This window comes from Aquarana catesbeiana, linkage group LG01 (assembly GCF_042186555.1).
Source record: "Aquarana catesbeiana isolate 2022-GZ linkage group LG01, ASM4218655v1, whole genome shotgun sequence".
In the NCBI taxonomy this organism is placed as follows: domain Eukaryota; kingdom Metazoa; phylum Chordata; class Amphibia; order Anura; family Ranidae; genus Aquarana; species Aquarana catesbeiana.
The window spans coordinates 520,549,070-520,575,427 of record NC_133324.1 but is presented as its reverse complement, the minus strand read 5'-3'; the positions used below and the strand labels follow the sequence as shown (position 1 = coordinate 520,575,427).

The following is a 26,358-nucleotide window of genomic DNA, read 5'->3' as shown; positions in this document are numbered from 1 at the left end:
TTGGTGGCAGCGGGACACTACTTGTGCTTGCCACCTCACCAGCTTGAACTACACTTATGTGACTCGCCACGTCACCACGTGATACTGCAGTGCTGGATGTACGACCAGGGTGTACTAGACCACTGGCGCTTGCCAGTTCACCAGAAGAAATAGCGGCGCTAGTACTGCTCTACTCCATACGAGGGACCTGCGGTTCTTGCACATCAACGACAGAAGTTCGGGGTCTGGTACGCCTGACCTTGGCAGGGACCACAACTCCGTTGTCAGAGCTATCTGTCATGGAGCCGCTGTCGTCTACAGGATCGTATTCTGAGCTTGAATCTGACAGATGAGTGACTTCCTCTTCACTATCTGTCATGCTCAGAAACGTGTAGGCCTCTTCACTAGTGTACCTTCGATTTGCCATTTTGGGCTCTAAATTTAGTGGTACACTAGTGAGACTCACAGGCAAAAAAGCTCCTGACTGTTAGCGACTGTATCAAAACGCTACCAAAAAAATTTGTTAGCGATCCCAGGGATCGGGCCTGACTCTGCGAACGCTGCAGTTATGTGTGCTTAGTGTTTTGTAAGTGACAGTGATCGATCGATAATGCACTTGGGTGGGCTGGGCAGGGCTGGGCCGAGGGGCAAAATGCAGGTGCTAGCAGGTATCTGGGCTGATCCCGCTAACACTGTTTTTGGGAACCCTAAACTACTGGGGACGCTAGTATAGATCTGATCAGATCAGATATTGATCCATTTAGATACTATACCACTAAGGGAGGTGTATGCTGCGTGCGTGGGTGTTAGCGGTACTGGCACTAACCTGACGCTGCCTGGGGCAACGCTGACCCTAAAACCCAACTTATATCACCACCGGGCGATCAGGGGGTTAAACCTTTATTAGGTAATAAGCGGCGGGTGCCCTGAAACTATAAAAAACAAACTAACCAGCGTCACCCGTAACAGTTATACAGAGATCATTGGTGAAAGGGTTAACTAGGGGACAATCAGGGGGTTAAACCTTTATTAGGTAGTATATGGGGGTCCCTAACGCTATAAAACGCTGACGGTGAACCTAAATACTTAACTCCCTAACTAGCGTCAACTGTGACACTAATACAGCGATCAGAAAAATGATCGCATAGTGACACTGGCGACGGGGGGTGATCACAGGGTTAAACCTTGGTGAGGGGGGTATCCTAGACCTAAAGGGGGCTAACACTAACTGCCCTACCACTTATTACTGTCACAAACTGACACCAATGCCAGTGATTTTGCCTGCCCGTGCCATTCTGGGGCAGTATATCTGCGTTAGGCAGTCTGCAAGTGGTTAAGAGCCATCACCCGCTGGCATCCTTGCAACCAACGACTCATCCCTGCTGGGTTTTCTTTTTTTGTGTGAGGTCCCAATCCATACCAAAGTGTCTGGTATGGGTTGGGAGAGGGCCCCCACTTTTATTTATTTATTTTATTTTATTTTATTTTATTTTTTTTTTTTTTAATGCCGGCTATTTTGATTATATTCTGTCGTCAGCAAGGATGACCCATTGTTGGGGCGCCCCACTCCTCAATGCTGAAGCTACTAAACATAGCTTACTCACTAGGTTAAACACTGCTAAACGCCAGCAAAAAAATTCTAACACATTAGCTTTTTTTGTCCAGCATTTCTAAAGCAGTTAGCTTTCTAGTGTACATAAAGCCTTCATATAAGCACAAACTTAAAGTGGAGTTCCAACCCGAAAAAAAAAAAAAAAAAATTAGTAATGAGTTTAAAAAAAACATTTGGAGAAAATTATTTTATTTATTTATTTATTTTTTTACTCGCCTCTAAATGCCTGTTGCTAGGGGGTCCCTCGTAGTCTGCCTCCTTCGGTGCCTGTGCTCCTGACGTCACTTCCCTCAGCGCAGGAAGGGAGATCACCTCTCTCCCCTCCCTCTAGGCAATCATCTGGGACACGTGACTGGTCCCAGATGATTGCGGGGCCAGTGACAGCGCGCGGCTCGTGCATGTGCAATGGGTGCCCGGCTGTGAAGCCACAGCCGGGCTCCCACAGTTAGAATGCGGGCGCCGCCGAGCGGAGGGGGGACGAGCGGGGCTTCGATCCCCCGCATCGCTGGACCCTGGGACAGGTAAGTGTCCAATTATTTTTTTCTTAAAATGGGAACCCCACTTTAAAATTCAGCTTAGATTAGTGCAGAGTGGGTTTGATTTAAATCATGATTTAATCACTAGTAAAAAAGCTTGATTTAAATCATAATTTTTAAAGAGCTACGGTCATCTATGTCCCGCAGCAGCTCCTCTTCTGACCCGCTGTTGACTCATCGACAGTCCTATTCACTTTAATGGGATGGTTGGTGATGCGGCAGTGACGCAACAAGGTGAGGGACATGGCAACAGCAGGTGAGTGGATGCAGGTGAGTAACAGGCGCTGCCATGATGGATCTGAAATGACAGGTGCTCTTTAAATGTAAGGACTCATTCTTGCTGGTAGTTTTCTATATAGAATAATAAGCTGTCAGGTTAGTAAAACAGCGATATCGGTAACTGATTTTTAGGTCAATCACACATAGTTGGAGAACTGTGCAAATTCTTTTATTTAATTAAAACAATAACCTTATATTTACATATTCTTTAGAGCTGCACAAATAATCGTTGAGAATCGTTATCACGATTTTTTTTTTTTTTTTTTCCCTGTTGCGATCTTGAAAAAAGTATTTCCTGATTCTTTCTATGTAGAGACTTCTCTCTGCTCTGCTAAAGCCACCTTAAGTATAAACATTGTAACAAGTTGTCCTTTAGATCAAAGGAATACACTTTGGTGTGAAAATGAGGGAAGTTTAACCACTTAAACACTAAACCTTTTTCTGACATTTGCTGGTTTCAAGTTAAAATCATTTTTTTTTTGCTAGAAAATTACTTGGAACCCCCAACAATTTTATATAATATATATATATATATATATATATAGAGAGAGAGATAGAGAGAGAGAGAGAGAGAGAGAGAGAGAGAGACCCTAGAGAATAAATGGTGGTTGTTGCAATTCTTTGTCACACTGTATTTGCGCAGTAGTGGTTCAAATGCAATTTTTTGGGGAAAAAATTGCACTTTAATGAATTAAAAAAAAAAAAAAACTAACCAGTAAACTTAGCCCAATTTTTTTTTTTTTGTATAATGGGAAACATTTTACGTCATGAGAATTGTGAGAGAATCGTGATCTTTTTATTCTAAGCAAAAAAAATCAAGATTCTCATTTTGGCCAGAATCGTGCAGCTCTTAAATTCTTGTATTTGCTTAAACATTGAAAGTTATGATGAAAGTTAAACATGGTCCTTTCATCACAGCACGTCTTCTCTAAGGATAAGCTCAGGCATATTCACAATTCACGTGCCTGCACCCACCAGGAAGCTGACACTCCGCAGTGCTAATCACAAGCAGTGAGACATTTCATGATCTGCTGCTGCACAGATCAGGAAATGTCTTGCTGCCTGTGATTAGCGCTGCAGCATGTCAGCTTTCTGGTGGGCACGGGCACGTGGAGTTGCAAACACGCCTGAGCCCATCCTTAAGCCCCATACACACTATTGGATTTTTTGCAGATTTTTGTCAGATTTACCAAGACCATGTAGTGCAAGGACTTGCCTAATTGCATACAAATTGAAACTCTTAAGGTTTGACCTCATATTATATGGTTTTGGTAAATTTGAGACAAGTCTGCAGAAAATCTAATAGTGTGTATGGGGCTTTAGTCTTCTCATGTTTCATTCATGCCACCAGGCCTTGCATCTTTGTTGCATTTTGCATGCATACCTGCTTTACCCATAGGTAGAGGAACTTCATTAACCACTTCAATACCAGGCACTTAGACACCTTCCCGCCCAGCCCAATTTTCACCTTTCAGCGCTGTTGCAATTTGAATGACAATTGCGCGGTCATGCTACACTGTACCCAAACAAGTTTTTTATCATTTTGTTCCCACAAATAGAGCTTTCTTTTGGTGGTATTTGATCACCTCTGCGGTTTTTATTTTTTGCGCAACAAATAAAAAAAGACCGAAAATTTTGAAAAAAAATAAGTTTTTCTTTGTTTCTGTTAAATTTTTTTGTAAATAAGTACGCTTTCTCCTTCAATAATGGGCACTGATATGGCTGCACTGATGGGCACTGATACGGCGGCACCGATGAGGTGGCACTAACGGGCACTGATGATGGGCACTGATAGGCGGCACTGATGGGCACTGATAGGTGGCACTGGTATGCGGCACTGATGGGCACTCATAGGTGGCACCGATGGGCACACATAGGCGGCACTGATGGGCACTCGTAGGTGGCATTGATTGGTATATATGGGTGGCACTGATGGGTACTTATGTGTGGCACTGATGTGTGGCATTGATGGGCACTGATAGGTGGGCACTGACAGGTGGCACCGATGGGCACTGACAGGTGGCACTGACAGGTGGCACTGATAAAGCATTGCTGGGCAGATCTGGGCATATCATTGACATAATAGTGCCAATCAGTGCCCATTTGTGGGCACTGATTGGCACAGATTGGGCACATGTGGATGGCCATGGGGTACATACCTGGCCATCCACGTTGCCCCTTCCCTGGTGGTCCTAGTGGCATCCCTGGTGGTCCAGTGGGGTGATCTGAGGGGGGGCTGCGCTGATAAACAATCAGCGCAGACCCCCCCTGTCAGGAGAGCCGCCGATCGGCTCTCCTCTACTTGCGTCTGTCAGACGCGAGTGAGGAAGAGCCGATCAACGGCTCTTCCTATTGACAGCGTGATCAGCCGTGATTGGACACGGCTGATCACGTGGTAAAGAGCCCCCGCCGGAGGCTTTTTACCAAGATCAGTGTAGCGGTGTGTCAGACTGACACACCGCTCCACCGATCGCCGCAATTTTTTTTTTCACATTTTTTTTTTTTTTTTTTTTTAGGATTTTTCATGCTAATTTTTTTTCTTTTTTTTTAGGGTAGCCCTCCACTTTAAATAGAAAACTGTCTTTTAGATAGATTTTTTTTTTTTTTTTTAATTTTATTTTTTTTACTCCAAAAGCATTTTTTTAAATCAAATTTGATAAATCTCAAAAAAAATAAATAAAAGATTTTTTTTTTTTACTGCATGAAGAACTGTGAAAAGTAATAATCACTTCCTCTGCTTCCCACCTCCTACTTACTGTAACAAGTAGCTGAGGTGTTCTACTGTTCTTTGTTTCTGGTGCTCTACTGTACCCTGACCGATATAAATGTGTGTTCATCATTTCTAACTGGATCACTCACACTTGGGCAAAACTTTTTTTTAAGTTTTGGATAGAGGGGAGAGGGATTAGAATCCCTGTCACTTTTTATTGCTGTCTGTGCCCCCGTTAGGGAGATTCACCCTCTCTTTGTCCTATTTACCATTATTATTGAAAGTAAATGAAAATCACAAATTTAGGGTTGTCCCCAGATAATAGAGAGGAAATCTTCCAATGGGGACACTAGTTCTGGTAACCTGGAGGTCCCCAAGGAATTCCCTTAATTTGCAGGGATTTCTTCTCTTTCGGTTTGGCTGTGGGACAGAAAGTGAAGGGAAATCTCCGTAATGGGACCCAGATAGTGGAAAACAAATCTGACAGAGGCTATCCAACATCAGTGCCTGACCTCACAAATGCACTTCTGGAAAAATGGTCAAACCTTCCCATAGACACACTCCTAAACCTTGTGGACAACCTTCCCAGAAGAGTTATAGCTGCAAAGGGTGGGCCAACTCAATATTGAACCCTACGGACGAAGACTGGGATGCCATTAAAGTTCATGTGTGTGTAAAGGCAGGCGTCCCATTATTTTTGGTAATATAGTGTATGTTCTGGGTAGACTGTACAGGGTTTTATAATGGTATGCTGGTGGAAGTCTTGCTGATCAGGTATACACTGACTACTAAGGGCCCACTCAAAACCAGATGTAGTTGGATGCATTTTGAACTGCATTCCCACTGCATAGACAGTCCAAAATCTGTCATATCTTATCCTATGGGCATACAGTGGGGACGGAAAGTATTCAGACCCCCTTAAATTTTTCACTCTTTGTTATATTGCAGCCATTTGTTAAAATCATTTAAGTTCATTTTTTTCCTCATTAATGTACACACAGCACCCCATATTGACAGAAACAGAATTGTTGACATTTTTGCAGATTTATTAAAAAAGAAAAACTGAAATATCACATGGTCCTAAGTATTTAAACCCTTTGCTGTGACACTCATATATTTAACTCAGGTGCTGTCCATTTCTTCTGATCATTCTTGAGATGGTTCTACACCTTTGTGCCCAGCTGTGTTTGATTATACTGATTGGACTTGATTAGGAAAGCCACACACCTGCCTATATAAGACCTTACAGCTCACAGTGCATGTCAGAGCAAATGAGAATCATGAGGTCAAAGGAACTGCGTGAAGAGCACAGAGACAGAATTGTGGCAAGGCACAGATCTGGTCAAGGTTACAAAAAAAATTCTGCTGCACTTAAAGTGGAGGTACGCTGAAAAAAAAATATTAAAAGCCAGCAGCTACAAATACTGCAGCTGCTGACTTTTAATATATGGACACTTACCTGTCCAGGGAGCCCGCGATGTCGGCAGCCGATCCGTCCTTCGGCTCTCGGCTGCTGCTGCCGCCATCCTCGGTAAGGAAATAAGGAAGTGAAGCCGTGCGGGGGAGGATGGGCTAGGCGCCGGAAGTGGCATAGGTCACCGCAAGCGCCGCAGTGAGCTATGCCAGGAAGTGGGAGCAAATACCTGTATTAGACAGGTATCTGCTCCCTCCTCCCCCCTGAAAGGTGCCAAATGTGACACCGGAGGGGGGGAGGAATCCAAAAAGTGGAAGTTCCATTTTTGGGTGGAACTCCACTTTAAGGTTCCTAAGAGCACAGTGGCCTCCATAATCCTTAAATGGAAGACGTTTGGGACGACCAAAACCCTTCCTAGAGCTGGCCGTCCGGCCAAACTGAGCTATCTGGGGAGAAGAGCCTTGGTGAGAGGGGTAAAGAAGAACCCAAAGATCACTGTGGCTGAGCTCCAGAGATGCAGTCGCGAGATGGGAGAAAGATGTAGAAAGTCAACCATCAGTGCAGCCCTCCACCAGTCGGGGCTTTATGCCGGAGTGGCCCGATGGAAGCCTCTTATCAGTGCAAGACACATGAAAGCCCGCATGGAGTTTGCTAAAAAAAAAAAAAAAAAAACACCTGAAGGTCTCCAAGATGGTGATAAATAAGATTCTCTGGTCTGATGAGACCAAGATAGAACTTTTTGGCCTTAATTCTAAGCGGTATGTGTAGTGAAAAACAGGCACTGCTCATTAATTGTCCAATACAGTCCCAACAGTGAAGCATGGTGATGGCAGCATCATACTGTGGGGGTGTTTTTCAGCTGCAGGGATAGTACGACTAGCTGCATTCGATGGAAAGATGAATGCGGCCAAGTACAGGGATATCCTGGACAAAAACTTTCTCCGGAGTGCTCAGGACCTCAGACTGGGTCGAAGGTTTACCTTCCAACAAGACAATGATCCTAAGCACACTGCTAAAATAATGGAGTGGCTTCACAACAACTCCGTGACTGTTCTTGAATGGCCCAGCCAGAGCCCTGACCTAAACCCAATTGAGCATCTCTGGAGAGACCTAAAAATGGTCCAGCTTTTCACCAACATTTACTATCCAACCTGACAGAACTGGAGAGGATCTGCAAGGAGGAATGGCAGAGGATCCTCAAATCCAGGTGTGAAAAACTTGTTGCATCTTTCCCAAAAAGACTCATGGCTGTATTAGATCAAAAGGTTGCTTCTACTAAATACTGAACAAAGGGTCTGAATACTTAGGACCATGTGATATTTCAGTTTTTCTTTTTTAATAAATCTGCAAAAAATGTCAACAATTCGGTGTTTTTCTATCAATATGGGGTGCTGTGTGTACATTAATGAGGAAAAAAATGAACTTAAATGATTTTAGCAAATGGCTACAATATAAAAAAAGTGAGAAATTGAAGGGGGTCTTAATACTTTCTGTCCCCACTGTAGTTCACACCATTATAGTGCAGTGCATTAAAAAAAAAAGTAGTACACATAAAAGTCCATATAAAAAGAAAGAAGCGACCTCAAATGACAAATGCTTAGAGAAAAAAATGTTAGGGTTGTCCAAAGATGTCTTTTAATCACATTGAAGCAGCCTTTAAAATATCACTGTGCTTCAATTGCTTTTAAATTTAATGTTTCTCTTTTTCAGTTTCAACTTGACATTGAACCAAAAGTGTTCTTAAAACCATCACTTGAAAGTGTGACACAGATTAATGACAATCAGAGCCAAGCCCTGTCATTTAGTGATGCTGCCAGTAAAGGTAAGTATCCCTGGAAATGCTGGATACAGACTATTTAATGGATGGTGGCTTTTTTGCGTCAAAACTTCTTGGAAGAAGTAATGAAAGAACAAGCTGTTCAAGGCAAAAAATGGGAAATTCTGAAGTCATATTCACAAATGCTTAATAAAAGAAAACAAATTGGATTGTTTTAGAAATTTTTCTTTTATGTATCTTAGTTATATCACAACAGTGCAAGTTAAAGTAAAATAAAACGCGTTTAAAGCAAAGCAAGGTTCGCTTATCCAAGCCCCTCCCCTTTTCCAATTTGCTGCACAAAAATATAAAAAGACACTGGTCGGGGAAAAAGGTTAGATAATATATTTACCTTTTCCAAGGCTTTAGCCTATAGCGACTAGATGAGAGTGGTGTAATTATTTTTACTATTATGTAATTACCATTTTCCCTCCCTGGTGTCATGTGACTCGTTAGTGTTACAACGTCGCAGGTGTGTTAAATTTGGTGTTATCGCTCTCACTCTCTCATACTGGTCCCTGGAAGTTCAACATGGCAAAGAACTCTGAGGATCTGAAAAAAAGAATTGTTGCTCTACATAAAGATAGGCCAGTGATGTCGAACCTTGGCACCCCAGATGTTTTGGAACTACATTTCCCATGATGCTCATGCACTCTGCAGTGTAGTGGAGCATCGTGGGAAATGTAGTTCCGAAACATCTGGGGTACCAAGGTTCACCATCACTGGCCTAGGTTATAAGAAGATTGCCAAGACCCTGAAACTGAGCTGCAGCATGGTGGCCAAGACCATACAGCGGTTTAACAGAACAGGTTCCACTCAGATCAGGCCTCGCCCTAGTTGACCAAAGAAGTTGAGTGCACGTGCTCAGCGTCATATCCAGATGTTGTCTCTGGGGAAATGGAAAACTCACTTTTGTGAGATACTGTATAGCATCCAAAGAAGACTTGTGATGTAATTGATGAAGGACCTCATATATGAATGAGGCACAGTATTGTGTGCACCCAACAAATACATTTGCATACGGAAGTTTTCTTCCTCTGTTGTGAATTTTGAACTGGGCCTAATTTTTGCCATAATGCATGGCATCCTGTAGGCAGTACGTGATTTTATTGATGTTTCTTCTTGTCCTTTGATAACCCTTAATTTAAATGATCTGTGTAAAGTACTACATACAACATCATCTAACAAGTGCTTGGATGAATTTTGAGGTGCAGCAGGTCTGACAAGCTGGTTAAGCAGTATTTGCTGTATACACCAGCAGGGACGGAGGTTTAGAATGCAGGTCTTCTGCTTTCCAGACCTTCATCCCTGAACCATACAGTGCTTTATACCACTCTGTGCAGTGTTCAACGCCATCCAGCTCAGCCTGCCACAGACTTCGACAGGCTGCCTGGAGTGAGGTTGGATGCTCCCAGGAGCACTAAAAAGCCAGGGGGGGGGGGAGCCCTGCAGTTAGACTGTCTCATGTGTAAGTTCTGGGCCTGTCATTCTAACTCTGGCTTCACTACTACTAGTGTCGCTGCTCTGGACCAGATATTCAGAACAGGAATTAAGGCTTTTCAGATGTAATTTTCTGCATGTTTGTTTTGGTCCAAGTCACTGATTTACCGAGTTAACTGGAAGTTGCCATTGTAACCTTCTTTTAAAATGCTACCGACCTGGCTGTTGTACTGATCCACTAGTAATAGTATTTTCTGTTTTCAGTAGTGATTTCATTGACCTGTGCACAAATTAGGAGAATTTGAGAAGTCAAGTCATTCTTTTTACACTACTTCTGGGTTAGTGACCCAAAGCAAGAGTCAACATGACAACCAAGCAACTGCAATTTTTTTATAAAGTGAGGTCAACAGTGGCATTTCAGAGATAATTTACCTATATTTTGTTTCCTAGTGTGGCCACAAGAAGAATACATAGTGGAATATTCACTAGAATATGGATTTCTCCGTCTCTCGCAAAGCACACGCCAAAGACTCAACATCCCTGTTATGGTGGTGACACTTGGTATGTAAAAAATAGACTAGAATAAGCAGAACACAGTATCTTCGTGTAGCAAGTTGCAGATCACACTGTCGGTGTAAAACCAGTTTTTCACTTGTGTCCTAGGAGGATGGCTGTATTTTTTTTTTTTTTAATTTTAGTTCTGCTGTAAAAAAAAAAACTAAACCTATATTTGTAGCACATTTTTCTTTTGATTTCGTTTTCATCAATCAAGACTCTTTACACCGCTGCTGGATCTCTATCTCTCTGATTGCATCTATACAATGGGGGGACACTTTGGCACCAGAACAGTCGGTACACACCATCTTTGCTGAGAACAATGTGAAAGCATGTACAGTGTACCATAAGCTGTCAAGGGCCCTGAATAGGAGGTGGGGGGGGGGGGGTGATCAATACAATCGGGGGCATGGTGTCCTTCAAAATGCATAGCAACTTTACAGGCGGGTAGCAGAGGAACAAAAGCACAGACTGTATTGGAAGTAGAAGTGATACATTTAGACTTGTACAAGGATTACTTTGCTTTTTAAACTTCATTTACTTTTCCCTGGTTGAGTTTCCTCTTTAAAGTCTCAAATGGATAAGGAATTGGTAGCCCTTTCTCTACCTCTTATTGGCAGGTTTTGGCCTTCATCTGGTTGTGACCTTGTCAGTGTGTGACTGATCAAAATCCCTTAAAGCAGAACTAAACCCATCCATTTAACGGTTTCCAAAAATAGTTACGTTAAAGGCATGCCATGAATGATAACTGTCACTGCTTATTCTCTCAACTGAATTTGTCAACCTACTGGTCATAACGGATCACATGTGCCCCCTCCACAGCCCAGTGCTCCAGTGAGCATGGGGGGGGGGGGGGACAGAGAGCCGGTGACTGACTGTCACCAGCTCATGAGCTGTGAGAACCAAGCGATCAGCAGTGTTTGACTGCTCAGTTCTCAGTGTTGGAGCTGGCAGGGGACAGATGCAACATCGGACCCATGCTGCATCCAGCTTGGCAAGTATGTTTTAAAAAAAAAAAAAAAAAAAATCCCAAATCCCATGCTTCTTTTAAACATTTGCAGGATATTCTAATTTAACATGTAGATTCTGCTCATCATCATTTTATAGTAATTATTTTTCTAAAATGGTTCTATTCATTGAAGTGTATTTTTTCCCAAAAAGTGCTTTTGAAAGACCTCTGCGCAAATACAGTGTGACAAAAAATATTGCAACGATCGCCATTTTATTCTATAGGGTCTCTGCTATATATATATATATATATATATATATAATGTTTGGGGGTTCTGTATTTTATTTATTTTTTTTGCTAGAAAATTACTTAGATTTTTACTTGTAAGCAACGAGTGTCAAAAAAGATTTAGTCTTTAAGTGGTGAAACTGCCCTCATTTGTAGACCGAAGTTAATCCCTTTTTGATCTAAAAGAACCAAGAGATACATTGTTTCTCTTTACCTCAGCGCTGTTGATAAACATTTGCTGCTGAGTTTTGTTTTTTTTTTCTTTTGACAGCTCAGAGCAGAGAAGGCTCTGCACTGTTTACATAGAATCATGGAAATGACAGATTAAGATCGTGAGGTGGGTTGAACCGAGATCACAATTTTTAATTTTTTTTTATTTTTTTTAGCGATTAATTGTGCAGCTCTAGGGCTATATATATATAGGCTTCCAACCAACACATTGTGAACCTTTTGCTTTAAACTAATGCTTATTGTTCTTCACAGACCCAACACGAGACTTGTGCTTTGGAGACAGGTTTAGTCGTTTTCTGCTAGACGAATTTCTTGGGTATGATGATATTCTTATGTCAAGTGTGAAAGCCTTGGCAGAAAACGAGGAGAACAAAGGTGTGTATTGCAGATATGTGGACCATTCGTATTGCTGTGCATTGGCTTGTGGACATTTTTAAAATTATGTATTTTTGTTTTAGGTTTCCTAAGAAATGTGGTGTCAGGAGAACATTATCGATTTGTCAGTATGTGGATGGCTCGCACTTCATATCTTGCTGCCTTTGTTATCATGGTTATATTTGTGAGTTGATTTTCTCATTTATTTCATCATATTTTATGAGAAGCCCAGTTTAGAGAAGTGCATTTGGGTGTGGAGCCTACTGCAAGACGTTTTCAATAAACAGTTAGTACCCTGATAGGGAATGCTTTACATGTTCATGCATAATGATAGCTTAAATCCCCCAGTGACTTGTATATCTTTGACATTCAAGTTCTTCCTGAAAATGTCTCCATGTCATTTCTGTTGAGGCATGGAAGGGAGTTTTTAATCTAGCCGTTGCCTTCTCTATAATGAAAGTTACATTTTAAAAAAAATTGGCTGGCCTTAGATGGATAATTTTCTTTTCATTCAGTCTGCGGACAAAATGCCTATTCCTGGCGTCTTAGACATTGTATTCTAACAACGGGGACTTTCCAGTATTAGATTATACTTATTAGCAACTGCAGATCAGGGATAAAAAATAATAGTAATAATATTATTGTAACTGGGATATTAGATTGAAGGTTTGGTGCAGTGCACAGTGTGCCGCATGTAAACAACAATGGAGCAACAGCTCCAAGATGGATACCGCTGTGACGGATGTGAGCAGGTTGCCCTTCTGGAAGCTCACATTAAGACTCCTTTCACACTGAAGGTGTTTTAGCGCTAAAAATAGCACCTAAAAAACACCTCCCTAATGTGAAAGCCTGAGTGCTTTCACACTGGGGCGGTGCACTTGCAGGATGTTAGAAAAAGTCCTGCAAGCAGCATCTTTGGGGCTGTTTGACCGCTCCCAAAAGCCCTTCCTATTGAAATGGCAACATGGGAGATTTTTACCCCTTTTTGCGGCCGCTAGTGGGGGTTAAAAGCGTCGCTAAAACGGCGGTAAAGCGCTGCTAGTTTTATAGTAAAGATTTGGAGGAGCAAATTGCAACACTGGGCAGATTGGCAGGTGGCTAGTAGGGTTAATGGGGAGGGTGGAGGGGCAAGTTGGGATTATCAGATAGGAAGATGGGTTAATGTAGTTAGAGGGAGTGGCAGGAGCTCAAAGAAAAGGAAGGCCAGCCCTTGGTTTGAGCACCCTAACAGAGTTGGGTGAAGGGGTGTGTGTGTGTGTGTGTGTGTGTGTGTGTGTGTGTGTGTGTGTGGGGTTACAAGCTCAGAGGTGGCAGCCCTAGATGTCACTGCTACCCCTAACAGCTGGGAGAGCAGCTCATCTAGTAGAGGTGGTGAGGGTAGTGCAGGTAGGCCTAGACCGTTGGTGGTAATAGGGGATTTTATAATCAGAAGGACTTATAGAATAATTTGTCGCCAGGATCGCCTCAACCAAATGGTTTGCTGTCTCCCTGGTGCCAGGGTTCATCATGTGTGTTGATAAATTACTGGGAGGGGCTGGGCATGACCCAGCTGTCTTGGTCCACGTTGGAACCAATGACAGACTATATGGAAGGTGGAGGCTCCTTAAGAACCAATTTAAAGAACTAAATTGCCTCTCGGGGGATCAGGAAGGAATTTTTTCCCCTGCTGTAGCAAATTGGATCATGCTTTGCTGTTGTGTTTTTTTGTTTTTGTTTTTTGCCTTCCTCTGGATCAACTGTGGGAGGATTGTGTATACGGATGCATTATACGTGTGTTTTTTGGGGTTTTTTATTTATTTTTTTTATTATTGGTTGGTTAAACTAGATGGACTTGTCTTTTTTTTTCAACCTGACTAACTATATATCACAAACCATGGCAACTGCTGATCAGGGAAAATTTTTCCAACAGGCTTGTTTGAAAGTTCGTTAGATTGACTTCTGTCAAGCAGGAGCGGCCACACAAGGATTGAAATTCAGCTGGTCCCTGCTAAACCAGCTTTATTTTGATCCATCTGTTGTCAGCATAAGGTTTCTACAGAGTGGTGGGAGGAGCTTATGTACTAAAATATATCTGCTGAAGATCCCTAAAGATTTAAAAAAAAAATAAAGGGTACCGTCTACTTAACTTTCCTAGAAGTGCATAGGGACACAGACACAGAATTTACTAGGGTACAGTCTTTTCAACTAGAAGACAGTGAAAATCAATGTTCTAATATGCATTGGTAGCAACAGTGGCCAATTATCCCAGTGTCAACTAGTGACTGGCTGAAAATAAAAAATGCTTTTTGGACCTAATTTAAATTATATAAGATTGTCCAGTTTCATTAAAAAAAAGTCCAGTCTGAAATGTTAAATGTGTTATTCATTTTAAATTGTGTACTTCTCTTCCTCTTTAGACTCTCTCAGTTTCCATGCTCCTACGGTATTCTCATCATCAAATATTTGTCTTCATTGGTAAGAGCCTTTTTCTTTTATCATTGTTGCATTTTTTTCATCTCACCATTGTTATTTACCTGTGTGCATTTTTCCTGTCTCTACACAGTTGACCTTCTGCAGATGTTGGAGATGAATATGAGTATTGCATTCCCAGCAGCTCCGCTGCTCACTGTGATCCTGGCACTTGTAGGTAAGTGGTCTGCTTAATATCCTGATTCTTTTTTGGTCAATTGTCAGTAGACCTGTACTTATAAATCTTATCTTGCCAAACAGGAATGGAAGCCATTATGTCTGAATTTTTTAATGACACAACTACGGCCTTCTACATTATTCTCATTGTGTGGCTTGCTGATCAGTATGATGCTATTTGCTGCCACACCAACACCAGCAAAAGGCACTGGCTCAGGTCAGTTACTTCAATCTAATGCAATAGACTTTTTTCTTTTTTTTTTACCAAGAACTTTGCTTTATATGTAGCCTTGCATCTTATCTAGTGTTTGCCCAGCATAATTGTTGGGAGCAGAAATCTGCAGTCACTGGTTTTGAAACTGTATTTAGCTGTATAAATGCTACCGAGGGCTATATTAATGTGACATTTACCATAACATATGCACAAATCTCCATTTTAGTCAACTGCACTGCATTATGTGTCTAATTATGTGGATAAATCTTGACCAGTTCATTGCAGGAAAATGCGTTACACTCTAGGGAGAGTAACCAGATGAATAATACTCTCCTCTTTGCTCCCTATTCATTTCAGACCTCATCACTCTTTTTCAGAGAACGTTTCAAACTGTAATTGTGTATGCAGTTAGCGCCCAACATTTCAAATACAAAGGGCAGAGCCGATTGAAAAAAAGTTACTGACAATGTGATGTACCTTTTTATGTACAATTATTTTAATAGAGAGATACCTCAGTTCACGAACAGAAAAGTTCACAATAATTTGCTTTGGTACATGAGCGGTGGCCATCTTCCCTGCTCTGACATGTTCATATTGAGAAGAGCAGTGCAAGATGAATGTCTTAGGCGAGCCTGTCCACTCGGATAGGGGGTCCCCCCCCCCCCCGACTACTATGAGGGTGGGCTCACTTGATTGGGAATCATGAAAAAGAAGTTCATATGACTTCTACAACTTTATCATGCCCTCAGATAATCTTTTCCTGGATCTTTTCCCAGTGCTGTTTTCTGGCCCCTAGATTAGTCATTTAAATTTGGGTTGGTGATTTTTTCAAACAAGGATTAGAGGAGCTATATATAGGGTGTTTTAAAGGTAGTATGTAATTCCTTTTTTTTTTTTTTTTTGTGCTGTACATACATACATTTCATAATTTTATATAAAAACAAAAAAAGTTCAGAACGGATTAACCTAATTTACATTGAACCCTATGGGAAAAGTCATTTCATGAATCAGGTTCGTTAACTGAGGTATCGCTGTACTAGTTTAGCAACAGCTTTAAAGAGAACCTGTGGAGGTGGCTGTTGTTTGTCATAGCTGAGGCTCCCATGCAGCACTGGAGGCTGACATTGCTGCATTCCCAGAAGCAGTGGTAGTTATGGAGAGGTGCACACTTTTGGGGAACCATACACCATAATTGTCCTGTCGCCCAGCTTACCTTTGCTTTAGCTTATCTAGCTTATCGCTATCTTTGCGGCAATCAATAATAGCACAGAACCATGTAGTGGCTGCATTTCTTTTATTGTTTTAGCCTTTTTTTTTCCATTCTGTTTTGATCTGGCCAGTAACACACCTCCTCTATTAGAGTGCCTTTGCTTTGCATCAAGGAGCACAGGGGGTACCTTTGGACAGCAGCATTGCTTGTCTGAAGGGAGGGGAGTGTTAGATGTACTAGTAGATTGGGAAACAAATTTGAAGACAAGTTCCAGCTCACACTTGATAGGCAGTTACAGCATTTTTTTTTCCTTTTAAAATAAAGCTTTTATATAAATAAAAGCTGATCATTGTAGGCACTCCTGTCAGTGGTTTGTATCACTCCTCTAACTGCTACATCTGTGGGAGAGCTTGTTTTGAAAAAAAAACCTGAAAAAAACAGACTTGCTGGCCAGATCACTAGGTAAAGAGATGGTATTCTTCATACCTTGGTTGTAGTGAGTGGTTATTTGAGTTACTGTTGCCTATCATCTTCAACCAATCTGCTCATTCTCCTCTGACATCAACAAGGCATTTTCGTCCACACAACTGACGCTCACTGGATATTTTCTTTTTTTCTGACCATTCTCTGTAACCCTAGAGATGGTTGTGCATGAAAATCCCAGTTGATCGGCAGTTTTTGAATTACTCAGACCAGCCATCTGGTACCAACAACCATGCCACGTTCAAAGACACTTGTATCACCTTTCTTCCCCACTCTGATGCTTGATTTGAACTTCAGCAAGTGGTCTTCACTACATCTAGATGCCTAAATATATTTAGAGTTGCTGCCATGTGATTGGCTGATTAGCAATTTGTGTTACCGAGCAATTGAGCAGGTGTACCTAATAATAAAGTGGCTGGTGAGTGTATATATTTTTGTGGTATTTACATTTTTTGTATTTGGTCATTGTTAGAGGAGATTTGATACTAATTGTGATGCATTTCCCAGCACTAATAGGAACCCCTAAAGGAGCAATTTCCTGTACCTGGCCCTGCACACAGAAGACTTTCATTTCATTCACTTCCTTTTATTTGGGGTTATAGATGGCAACCATTAAAGTCCTATGTTACTTTTCTTTCCTTTTTCTGATTGTCCAGTTAAGCTTTGACAATAAATCCTAGTACTCTTTCCCCACCATTCAGTGTCGACGGCGTATCGCAACTCTGCCGTTCTTGCTTGCAAAAGAGCCACATGTAATGCTGTTTTCTGGTCTGTTCTTGCTGCCCATTTACAATGGCTTTGGTCACCTCTGGCCTTCAGATCCTTATTAGCTACCTACTGCCTGAGACCTTGCCTTGCATCATGAACATATTGCATCACCTCCACTTGGTCACAACAGGTCTATATCTAAACACAGAGGGGACAGTCCCGCTGCAACGGGTGACTCTAGCTCATGTTCTCTTAAACCTGAATCCAAACCAAAAACATTTTTCCTTGCCGGTTTCCCCTACACTGCAAGGATTAAATGTTTGTTTATGCCTGGGGGACCACTAAAAAGGACTTCTTAACCACTTGCCTACCAGGCACAAACACCTCCTTCCTGCCCAAGCCATTTTTCAGCTTTCAGCGCTGTCGCACTTTGAATGACAATTGCGCGGTCATACTATACTGTACACAAACAAATTTTTTATCATTTTCTTCACACAAATAGAGCTTTCTTTTGCTGGTATGTAATCACTGCTGGGTTTTTTAATTTTTTTACAAAAAAAAAAAAAAGATCAAAAATTTTGAAAAAAAATAGTTTTTACTTTTTTTCTGTCAGTAAATTTTGTAACTAAGTAATTTTTCGCCTTCACTGATGTGCGCTGATGGACACTGGTGGGCATTGATGAGGTGGCACTGATGAGGTGGCACTTAAGGGCACCTATGAGGTGGCACTGATGAGGAGGCCCTAATATGCCACACTTATGGGCACTGATAGGTGGCACTGATATGTGGCATTAATGAGCACTGATGGGCACTGTTAGGTGGCACTGGGCACTAATAGGCGGCACTGGTGGACACTGATAGGTGGCAGTGGCGGGCACTGAGAGGCGGCACTGGTCAGCATGGATGGGCGGCATTGATGGGCAGCACTGATAGGCGGCACTAATTACCAGCACTGACTGGCATGGCTAATGGGCACTGATTGCTGCCACTGGTGGGCTCTGATCACTGGCATTGGTGGGCACTGTATGCTGGCATTGGTGGGCATGTTTTTTTCTTTATTTGTGGCACTTTATTTATATCTTGCAATTAGGGCACTGATGATCAGTGCCCTGATTACTTCCCTAGCTGTCCCCCTGTGAGGAGATGCCGCTGATCGGCTCTCCTCTGCTCGCACTCTGTCAGTGTGAGGTGAGGAGAGCCGATTACCGACATCTCCGTGTTTATATGTGACTGGCTGTGATCGGACACAGCCGATCACATGGTTAAAGAGCCGCGGACATGGCTCTTTACACCGATCGGCGTCGCAACGTGTCCTAGCAACACGGTGCGGCCACGATCGCCGCGGTACACGAGAGTGGCCGTTCTGTGCCCCGTCATATGACGGTGGGCGGGAGGCAACTGGTTAAAGAAGTACAGCCAAATGAGTGGATCACAGGAGTGCAGCTTATTCTGCACTCCTGTGATCCGTTTTCAGCATACAGTGGGATGAAGCCACAGAACCGCTCCAGCCTTAGTCAAGATCGTAACAATGAAGTCGGGATCCGCCCACATGCCTGGACTGACCAGCTCTCTGCGCGGAGCTGTGAGAACCGCGTGATCAGCGGTGTTTGATTGCTTGGTTCCCAGTAAAATAAAGGTAAGACTATAAAATGAAGTGCAGTGACTCCAATTGAAATCTAAAATAATGAACCAGTGAAAATGCTTTAATGATAGGAAAGAGTGTATCCTGTTTTCTGCTTATAGTTTCTTGTGTGAACTTTCTTATTACTCTTTTTCCCACAGGTTTTTCTATTTGTATCACTTTGCATTTTATGCCTACCACTACCGCTTCAATGGACAGTACAGCAGCCTGGCACTTGTGACATCCTGGCTTTTCATACAGGTAATAGATGACATTCTGTTTTCACAGCCACTACACACTACAAAATACAGTCCTAGCTTGCAATGCTACTTGATAAAGATACAGTCCAGGCAAAAATGAAGATTAATCTATAATAAGGATTAAGGAGGAATAACCTATACCAGTGATGGCAAACCTTGGCACCCCAGATGTTTTGCAACTACTTTTCCCACGAACTACACTGCAGAGTGCATGAGCATCATGGGAAATGTAGTTCCAAAACTTCTGGGGTGCCAAGTTTCGTCATCACTGACCTATTCAGTGGAATCTTGGATTACGTTGTTATTACTTCGTTATAATTTGTTCCGCATTGACGTCTATTGCATGCAATACCACATGTGGTCAGAGGTGGGGGGGGGCGCCGGAGAGCCTCGTGATTCCGAGTATTTCAGAACTGTTCCGAGTGTCACCGATGCCCCCGCACCTCTGGCCATATGCGGTACTGCACACCCCATTGGCTTGAATCCTGCTCGTTTTGTGAGACAACACTCACAAACCGAGTCAGGATTTTTTTAAAAAAGTTGCTTGTCTTTCAAAATTCTTTTTAATTGCATTCCCTCGTAAACCAAGGTTCTACTGTACTGTCTTTTGTGAAGGCATTGCTGTAATACACTGGGCCACCCCAGCTACAAACCTTGCCCTGTTGCTAGTATTCTGGTGTTTTCTGGACACCATTTTGTCTCATGTTTTAAAGTCTAATGGGTGTTCCAGACCCTGCCCACTGCAGGCTTCATTGTCTGTGAGTGGGTCAGTAGAAATGTCTTCATGGTGAAGTTGTAATTCTATGTTTATGGCTCTGCTCCCAGGAACAGTTGGGAATCTATTTAGAACTGTTTTCATAGATTGTGCAATGGTTGCTTCTATAATGTAAGTATTGGTATAGGAAACTGCTCATATGTCAGGTTTAGTGAAGCTGGAGTAGTTTTTTGTATGTGTAACTTTTTTTTATTTTTCTTTTTGTTACTTTCCAGCATTCAATGATCTATTTTTTCCATCACTATGAACTCCCTGCAATCCTCCAGCAGATACGAATTCAGGAAATGCTCCTTCAGAACCAGCAGGCAGGTCAGAATCAGACAAGCCTTCAAGATAACCTAAATAACAATACTGCATCTGAGCCATCCATTGTAAACCCCCCTCCTGCCCCTGGGCTTGGCCTTCAACCAACTACATCTAGTTTGGGTGCTGTAGGCGTGATTTTAACTGATGCTAACTCAAGCGTGGGCAGTGCTGAAACATCACCTATAGAAGTTGGTACATCTGGTATAGCGCCACCGTCTGAAGAGTTAACTCAAGAAGCTGCTTGCAGTGAACCTCCTGAACAAAGTACTGCAGGGGTGACACAGACTGGGGATCCTCCTCCCAGGTTGCCAGCTGATACACCTGGAAACAACCCCCAGAAACTGATTGAACCCAAAGTGGAGAATGGATCCCTTCCCTCAGACTGTAACTCAGGATTTTTAGATACCAGCGACAATAATTCAGAGCAAAACAATTTCTCATCACAACCGCTAACAGAAGCTAGTGCTCCACAGCCAAATGCGCATGATACAGAGCATATTGCTGTGGACTCCTGAACAGAGTCTCTGTCCCAAATATTCTTTCCATACAACCTTCATGTGGGGGACTAGGAGAAATGTACTTCCCCCTAGCAAGGAGCTGTATGGAAGATTTATTCCTCTGCTATTGGAGTCAGGGGCCTGCTGCACATTCAGTCCAGTGCATGCGTGTGTTGGTGTACACGCACTCAAACTTGACTGCATTTGCTTTAGTTTCATTTTTATTCTGTTTTAAGCTAAATGCCACAAAAAAGGCTATATCTGGGGAAAATACAGATGCATAATAGAGCAGGGGTAATGTTTCCCTAACATTTTAATGTAGGGTATTTTGTGGGCATATATGTTGTGCACTCTCTTCCCTACCTATGAATGTTAAACTGCTCTTCTATGATCAGTCATCAGTCGTATTTCATAAAATGTATATTACTAGATCCGCTGCTGTTTAATTTCTTTATAAGAAGAGAAAATATGAGGTTTGTGATTACCCCACAATAGAAAGGCAAAGCATGGGTGATCTAGTTAGTTTGTTTAGGACTTTTTAAAGATTGGATTCAGTCTGATGTTTTTAGATCTACATCCACGTATTTCCTGCTTACAGTTCAATGGAATGTAAGTGTGTAAGCAAGGAGAAGTGTATTTGCAGAGTTAAAATAGGTTGTCCCATGTAGTCTGGAGAACTGGTGTACAACCTATTTATGTATATGTGCCTTTTTATCTGTGGCTGCAGACAAGGCCTGTGTTTGTAAAAAGGCCTGCTGTTTAACTGTGAAGCATAGCAAAGTTTCAGTGTTGGCCAAGACAACAAATCAGATCTTTAATTTTTTAACCACCACCACTGCAAAGATAGCAGGAATTTGGTTAATTTTGGTAACCGTTGCAGTTTGCTTTCTTCCAGTTCCATAAAATCATCCTAAATGTGTGAAATATGTTTTTCTCTTATCTTGCACTTTTTGTATAATTCTATAAAATGTTGTGTATGTTAGTGTATACTTACATGCACTTATTTGTGCTATAGAAAAGACGATATAAAACAAACATATTGGCTTGCTGCAGACTATAGCTGTATTCATAATAGCAGATTAGCAGTTCTGATGAAATCCGTATGCAGTTTTGACATGGGGCCAAAATGAATTTTTCTGCCCTCCAACACTGACAATTTGGCGGAACTTTGAACACTAAGAAAACATTGCGGAGTGTAAAGTCCACCTCCTTTTTCCCTGCAAAAAAGCTGCCATCACAACTGTCAAGGGCACAAAATTGGGAGAGAATTTGACTCTGTCCTATTCATATTGGGAGCTGCTTATAGCAATGGATAGGTTTTCTTCAAAAAGCAACTTTGTTAAAAGCCTTGATGAGTAATTTGTAATTAGGACTCACAAGTGACTGTAGTAACACCATTATTTTATTGTCTTTCTTCTGATATGTAATTAAATAGTTTAATTGTCTTTAATTTATAATTGGAACACAATGGGCTGTCAACCTTTTTATGTACCTTTTTTCTAGTCTTAAAATTTCCTGTATTTCGTCCCTTATTGCTGCAGTTTTTTTTATTTTTTATTTTCTGGCCCAGTGCAATATTGTAATTAAGCCAAAAAAAGGATCCCTAAAGAAATACCGTATTTAATTTTATGCAAATTATGTCACACTGCGCTTATGTTGATTTCCTTGCCAAGAGTCATTTGATGTATGATATGTTAAATAAAGTACATTTTACGTTGGGTTCACAAATATAATTCAAGCCCAGCTCCCCCATTTGCCCCCCAGCCGTCACCACCACCTTCTTTTTATTTTATTTTATTTTTTTTTTTTTTTAAGTTCTGGGTAGCTCAAAGGCTTAGGCTGGCCATACATTATGCAATTTTCTTTCCTTCAACCACGGGTGAGGGAATCCTCCTTCTGACAGTGGAAGGTTTCAGATTACAATGATCGCTATAGCTGCAGCAGTGATGGTATGAAAAAACCCATCAGTCTGATTTTGCTGAAGTCGATTGATAGAACCAGCTGCATTTCGATACAATTGTGGTTGGCCTTAGGACCTCAGTTTGGTTTGTGTAACTGCAGAATCTGCAAAAGAGACTCTGCTACAAAAGCAAATAAAGTAGTTTAAACTTAAAAAAAAAAAAAAATGTTGAATAAAAACTCCCAACTGAAATAAAATTTTTAAACCCTGACAGTGCAAAATCCACACATTTTGTGACCTGGCTGATATTTGATAGATTTAAGTGTTTTTTTTGTGATATGTGCTTCTCGGCAAAGGCTTCTGCTGTTTTTGTGCAGAAAGTTTAAAGTTTGGACATGTGAGATATAGTGCAATTCTCTGCTATTATAAACCCTTTACCAATACTAGTTAAAGAGCCCTATGCTGAGATGAAAATGTAAAGCTATGTTAATAGAAATAGAATATTGGAAAGGTTAGAATGCTTGCCCTTCCTGGAGGAAATGCTGCTTTGAGCTCCCTCAGTTGTGATTTATGTGACCAATAACTTAGAAATTTGCTCAACTGATTTCTGCAAAAAGAGGAGGTTCAGAGTTTAATTTGATTAAAGCTGGCCATAAATGGAAATTTGGCTGGCTCAGCAAGGAATGGCCGAATTTCGATTCATGTATTCCCGTTCGAGAGAAGCCAATTTTCTGCAGCACTGATTAGTGTACTCTGACAGCAGAGGAGTCCCACCGTCTGAATAAAATAATACAGCGGGAAGGATTTCCCCATCCAGCCCAAATGGGGGCAATCTGTTTAAATTTTATTTATTTTTATTTTTTTCTTCAATCAGCCTGTTTGCTGTTCAAAAACAACTGATCAATGTATGGCCAGCTTTATTCTACCCTTTTCCTACTGAATAGGCATTAGGTCACATGACTGGCACAGGCAAGGGAATGGAGTGGAATTTTTCTATAAAAGTTAAGTATTTCCCTCCTTTTACTCTCTGTGACCTGACTGTTTTTGGTAAAGCCGCCTGAACTTGACCTTCATTTATTGAATCCGTTAAAGGGTAACTCCACATTTGTGTGGAAAAAAATTAGCAAATAATATAGCGTATGCAATTGCAACACAAGTCCTATTTTCATTGAATGTTATTAAACATTTCCTTTTCAATCTGCATCACTGTAATTTTCTGCAAAATGCAATATGGCTACCTGGAGGCATTCTGTACACGGATAGTGCACCGCCTAGATATGTCGTTTCCTGCTTCTGTGATTTGGCGGACTGATTTTCCCATAAGTCTGCATGAAGATACAAATTCAATTTTGAGCATCCCCTATAGCAAAAATTGCATTTTTGGTGAGATGCTCCCAAAAAGGGAAGTTCCATCTAAAGAGATGTAGACCCTGCCACTTTCCTTATTAGAGCCCTGCAGGTGCAGCAGCTGATAACTATAAAATCGCTCCCATACAGGTTCACTTTGGACATGGACACAAACAACCCGCTATTTCTTCAGAACAACAAAAGGTAGGACCCTGCAACAAAGTTTGTTTAAAATCCTTACAAAGTACATGGATCACCCAGAGGGGAGTGGTGGTTTTTTTTTTTTTTTTTTTTTTTTCTCTCAACAAAAATGGAGTTACTCTTTTTAAATGGTTTTGCCAGACCAGCATCGAGGAAAAATCTGCTCCTGGAAAAAGTGACAGTCCCTAACCTTCTTAACAGTGATGATGTAACTAATTCTTCTTTTTTTTTCTTTTTTTTTTTTTTTTTTACTTTGGGGGTCACTTTTAGCGTTATTTGCTTACCCATATGCACATCTAAATAAATATCATGGATAAGGTGAAAGTTTTGATGCATACATGTGGTTGTTGAGGACCAACTTCCAACTGGTTCACAAGGAAATGTAACCAAAACCAAGTTAAATTTGTAGGTGGAGGGATCTTATAAGTGTGATCTTTTGAAGTTTTGCTGAACTTGTGACCTGATTGGCATTCTAACATTCTTATTTTGTCTTTATGATGTATGTCTGCAGAGTTAGGTAAGATGTGGTTCCTCTTGAGTCTTTGACTCTGATCAGGCTTTGCTAAAAATAGAGGCATACAGTGACAATTTTGTCTTTGACCCATAGCAGATATATTTTGTTTTTAAGGATGTGGTTGGCAGAGACAAGCCTTGCTGCTGCAGACTGAGTGAATGATTGCATAATTGTGGATAATTAATCTGGATGCAGCAACTTTCCCTATGCACAGCCTGGAGTGGGCTTATTGTTTTTAATTTCAGTGGACTGAGTACATACTGGGATCGATTTTGAGCGCAGCACCCAACAATCTATATAACTGTACCTCATAAAAGTGATAAATGGTGTTTGTATATATGATAATAAATATTCTATCTGAAACGTGGTGTGCATTTATCTTACCAGTAGAGGGTTTCCAATGCAAGCAATCTGTGTGATTTCATGTTGTTCTTGTGGCCGTATCCAAATAAACTATAGTGTATGTGTGTGTGTGTGTGTGTATATACATATGTGTGTGTGTGTGTGTATGTATATGTGTGTGTGTATATATATATATATATATATATATATATATATATATATATATATATATATATATATATATATATATAATGTATATATGTATGTATGTGTGTATCTATATCACACACAAAGGTGCGTACACCCCTCACATTTTTGTAAATATTTTATTATCTTTCTTTATCATACATCATGATGGGACACAGTGCCTAAGTAATAACTTGATGGGTATATAGGCACCTTCAGGTGATACACTGGTATACCCAATACAGGAAGTTCACTCCCTATATAACCCCTCCTCCTACCAGGAGTACCTCCGTTTTTTTTGCCAGTGTCTAAAGTGTTGGTCACGAGTGAAGATGTGCTTTCAGGAGCTCCAGGAGGGATCCATGCTGGATTTAAATAGCCTCCATAGACCGGATCCATCCAAAGTGCCACTGAGGCCAAATTGGATGGTACCCGGGCCTCGTATCGAAGCACGAGGTTTTGCCTGTAACGCCTCTTTGCAGGGCTGGACCCTGGGACCCAGGGCTTTTGGTCATGCTACATTACCTAAAAGCTTTTCCTGGTGGGGTGCTTTTACAGGTCCAAGGGAAGTGGAACCCTTATAAAAAGGGACCCGGTCCTTGAAGGTTTGCTAAACGCAGCCTGCTGTGATGGGTGAAGGCTGGATTGACTGTCAAATCAGCAAAGCCTGGGGCGGGGATAAGGTAAGGGAAGAAACTTGGGAACCAAGAAGTCCGCCTATGATTTCTTCTTTAAGGGAAAAAAAAAATGTCATGCCTTAAATCTCCACTAGAGGGAGTACATGCACATACCTTAATCTGTTGTCTTCACTTAGCTCAGTGTCAGTCTGTGTGCGGCCGCAGCAGCTTACGCAGGGGGATTCCTCTCAAGGTAAGAGACCTGCCAGATCTGCCAAAATGCTTTTCTCCTCCCCTGAAGGGACCAGAAGGGTTAGAGAAACTGCAGTGGTTGTACCCCCCCCCCCCCACAGGGTGCGGTGGTCCTG

The 26,358-nt window shown here is 41.5% G+C and overlaps 1 protein-coding gene across 2 annotated transcripts in view; it reads left to right on the top strand.

Moving 5' to 3' along the window:
• TMEM259 (transmembrane protein 259) overlaps positions 1 to 25,208 on the top strand; it is a 41,843-nt gene extending 16,635 nt beyond the window's left edge. For both annotated transcript variants that reach the window (XM_073594131.1, XM_073594122.1), the window contains exons 4-12: positions 8,241 to 8,352; positions 10,237 to 10,347; positions 12,062 to 12,184; positions 12,268 to 12,368; positions 14,581 to 14,638; positions 14,727 to 14,810; positions 14,894 to 15,026; positions 19,207 to 19,306; positions 20,296 to 25,208. In XM_073594131.1, the coding sequence (XP_073450232.1) occupies positions 8,241 to 8,352; positions 10,237 to 10,347; positions 12,062 to 12,184; positions 12,268 to 12,368; positions 14,581 to 14,638; positions 14,727 to 14,810; positions 14,894 to 15,026; positions 19,207 to 19,306; positions 20,296 to 20,901 (1,428 nt within the window). In that variant the 3' untranslated portion in view covers positions 20,902 to 25,208. The remainder of the gene's footprint in view (positions 1 to 8,240; positions 8,353 to 10,236; positions 10,348 to 12,061; positions 12,185 to 12,267; positions 12,369 to 14,580; positions 14,639 to 14,726; positions 14,811 to 14,893; positions 15,027 to 19,206; positions 19,307 to 20,295) is intronic.
• The last annotated feature ends 1,150 nt before the right edge of the window (positions 25,209 to 26,358 follow it).